General features: G+C 32.8%; 1 protein-coding gene across 1 annotated transcript; it reads right to left on the bottom strand.

Annotated features, from left to right (window-relative positions):
• Positions 1-562: 562 nt before the first annotated feature.
• On the bottom strand, positions 563-1,660 carry LOC114184405 (F-box/FBD/LRR-repeat protein At5g22700-like). The gene is made up of 3 exons (XM_028071717.1): positions 947-1,660; positions 678-845; positions 563-571 (listed from the first exon to the last, which is right to left on the bottom strand). The coding sequence occupies exons 1-3, from the start codon at positions 1,658-1,660 to the stop codon at positions 563-565; spliced, it is 891 nt and encodes a 296-aa protein (XP_027927518.1).
• Positions 1,661-3,385: the final 1,725 nt, after the last annotated feature.

Raw genomic sequence — 3,385 nt, 5'->3', positions numbered from 1 at the left:
TCTACAACTTTATGCATATTTCCTATTTGAATTTAAATAATTTCTAAGAGAATGAACAAAAGTTAAATAAAATGTTTAATCACGATAATAATTATTTATCAAGATAATTTATATATGTGAAAGTGTTTATTTATTATGAATTCTAAATACAGAAATTTGTAACATCAGATTAAATTTATATAGTTGAGTAAATAAAGTAAATTTCAAATTATTTATTTAACTCTGTAAACAATACAGACAATTTGATGAGAAAGAAATACACATCCATAACTTTAACCAAACAGAAAACAGCAACAAATGAAAACATCTTTAAAATTGCTTAAATGAAAGATTACAAGAAGGAGAGAGCTTTGAACATGATGATAGTCCTTCTATCATGTCAAGCTTCACTTTTTGTATATCAAAGCAGATTATCATATCCTTCAAAAATTTGGCATTCTCCATAATATATTTTGCAAATTCAAACTCCCAATTAGTTCCAGTATAATTTTTCAAAAGACATGTTTTGAGGTTTAATGAGATGCATCTGGGAACACACTCTAGAGAAGACCAATCATAAATGCTAGGTAGACTGTGAAATAACATACACTGTTAAGAATAACAAAGTAAAATAGATGTAAAAGATGAGTAAAAAGTAAAAATAAAGAAACAACGTTTGAAGATAGAATTCAACAAACCTTATCAGTGGAAAGATTTTGAAGCTTGGGACAATGCTCCAACAATCTGAACACATCATGGCAGTATATGGAAGGATTATTGCGATAATAATAATAACAATCCATAATTTCAAGATGAGTTAAACTATGAAATACAGGAATGGGATCACTAGTCTCTCCGTCACCTGCCTACAATAATTGCATCACAAAGAAAATTTCCAAATCAGTTTTTTGTTTAGGGTTTAAAGTATTCATTTCACCTAAAGAATCCATACCCTGACGAAACATACCTTGATGTTTATCTTCAGAAACTGAACATTGCAAACAACTTCCAAGGGAACTACATCTTTATCAATAACAGCTCTAAGCAAATTAGGCAATCGTTTAAACTCGTTTATATCCTCATAGCCACAAAAAGTTGGTTTATATGCAATCTCAATTTTCAAGTCCTCAACATCAGGACATGCAGATAGAATTTGATGAACATGATTACCATCTAAAATATGAATACTGGAAAGATGCAGGACTTTAAGTAAGGGAAAATCAGCCGAAGAAAACACGGCTAATGTCACGCTATTCAATTTGAGAACCCTTAGAGTTTTGCAACAAGCTAGGTCATATGACATATCAATTAAAGTAGAGAAATAAAGATGGAGATCAAGATGTTGAACCGTGCCTCGGGAAGCAGCACCTCTAACAAATGACATTATTACATTACCATCAACAAGCCTTGATTGAAAATGAGAAGTTCTGAGACGCAATCTTTGGATGGGTTGTTTCAAAATCTGGGAAACGATGAAGGTGCAAATGTAAATAAAAAAACCAGGATGTGATAATATATTCCAGTTGGGACAGGGATAGTCCAAATCGAACGCAGGAACTGAGCGCCAGAGAGGTCTCCACCTCTTGGAGAGAATACTGGTTGAAACCGATAGTTTGGTTGGAAGAAAAGAGAGAATGTAACACAACACTTCATCTGGCAAACTGCTTATTCTATCAGTCATTGTTTCGAACACATGAAGTGTTAAATTACGAAAATGATGAAAAGGGTAAAATTGGATTTTCACATGAATCATTAAATACACCAACTCAGCAGGGGCAGACAATAAAATCATCCCATTGAGCTGCAGAATTTTTTTCACTATCCACCGCTAACAACCTTAACAGATTATAGGCTGGCAATGTTACGATGGAGCATCATCTAGAATAGGATTTTACTGCACCCTTCTTTTATTATAAATAAAGGCAATTTTAATTGCTGTAACAGTTTTTTTTCTTCTGGAGATATCAATGAAATTCTATCTTTCATCTTTTTCTTCTAAATGTTCAAAATCTTAAGATGAAGTACACAAAATAATACTCCAAAATCGGAAAATGAAATGCATTTTATAGGTCCCCAACTCAAATACTAATGATTCAGCTTCTTCAAAGAAATATCTCACCACAACTGAAATCCAATGAAACTCTTATCTTACCCACCCGCTGAGCTTCTTATTCCTGGCATTGGTAAACTAAACCTCACCACTCTCTTAAATGAATGTCCAAACTTTAACCATTCTACCAAAAGGTCAGGTTAAGTTATTCAAAGAACACATATGTTCTACCAATTACTTTGTTAATAAGTTATTGTGTTAGTATTTGGGAGGATTTTTCACCAATATTAATATGTTGTTACTTATAAAATTTACTATATTATATACGAAAATGATATTTGAACATTATTTTTAGACTCAGTTTTGACATGCACAACACTTAAGTTTTAAAAATTTATTTTTATTAAATGATATTAACTCTTGCACGTGTGGACAATTTTGGAGGCAAAGGGAAAAGTATTTTGCAGAAAGAAGACAGAAATATTGTGTTTGGCTGAGAGAAGACAGAGGCAATGAGAAGACCTCAACGGGAGACCTATTTTCGTTGCCGTCATCCACACCCACGCCGATAGTGGTTTGTAAGTTTCCTTTGATTGTATCTCACACCTTTCCTAGACCTAAATCATCCTCATTTTTGTAACCCAACCATGATTTGTTCATTTTTTTGGCACAGAGAATCTGCAACCCAAATATCGAAAATGATTGGTTTTTGTGAGATTCAGTACAAAAGTTGAAACATTGGGTTTATGTAAGGAAAAGGTCATATCTTTTGACAATAGGACTCATTGCAAGCAAGGGATGCAGTAGGAGTGATTGCAAGGTTGGGAGAATCAAGTTTTTTGGGTGTTGTTGTTGGAATCCTTCCTTCGTCGACTATCATTTCGTTTTGGGTTCTGTATGTGGGGAGTAATGCTGGAATAAGTGGGGAGTTTTTCTTAATATTATGAACATCAATAACAGTTTTTTTAATGTAAAATATAAACTTAAGTGGGAACTTAAGATGGTCATTTTGATCTTGAGTTATGAACAACAAAAATAAACTATTTCCATGAAGACTAAATTGAATAACAACTTATTTGGATTGTAAACATTACAAATTGTCCCATAAGTAATGTAAATGGTATCTGGGGAGTCATGCTGGATTAACTAGGGAGTTATTGTAAATTTTTTTGATTATCAGTTGCAGTAACCCATTTTCATGAACATTACATCATAGATCAATCAATCACCTAGAAAAAGAAAAACCAAAATGATTGATGATCTTAACCCGCCCTATGGTTCAATTCTCTCGAAGTTAGTAACTTGACAAACAAATCCAACCATGAAAACTAGTTCATCATACCATATGCCATCTGA

This window comes from Vigna unguiculata, chromosome 5 (genome assembly GCF_037176805.1).
Source record: "Vigna unguiculata cultivar grain cowpea cultivar isolate G323 ecotype 2 chromosome 5, ASM3717680v1, whole genome shotgun sequence".
Taxonomy (NCBI): domain Eukaryota; kingdom Viridiplantae; phylum Streptophyta; class Magnoliopsida; order Fabales; family Fabaceae; genus Vigna; species Vigna unguiculata.
This window is presented reverse-complemented; position numbering and strand designations above follow the sequence as displayed.

Bases quoted from the DNA above. Each gene is read 5' to 3' on its own strand.
- LOC114184405 (XM_028071717.1), bottom strand. From the start codon at position 1,660: ATGACTGATAGAATAAGCAGTTTGCCAGATGAAGTGTTGTGTTACATT. The intron at 846-946 runs GTATGTTTCGTC...CAATTATTGTAG, and splicing joins TTCTGAAGATAAACATCAAG to GCAGGTGACGGAGAGACTAG.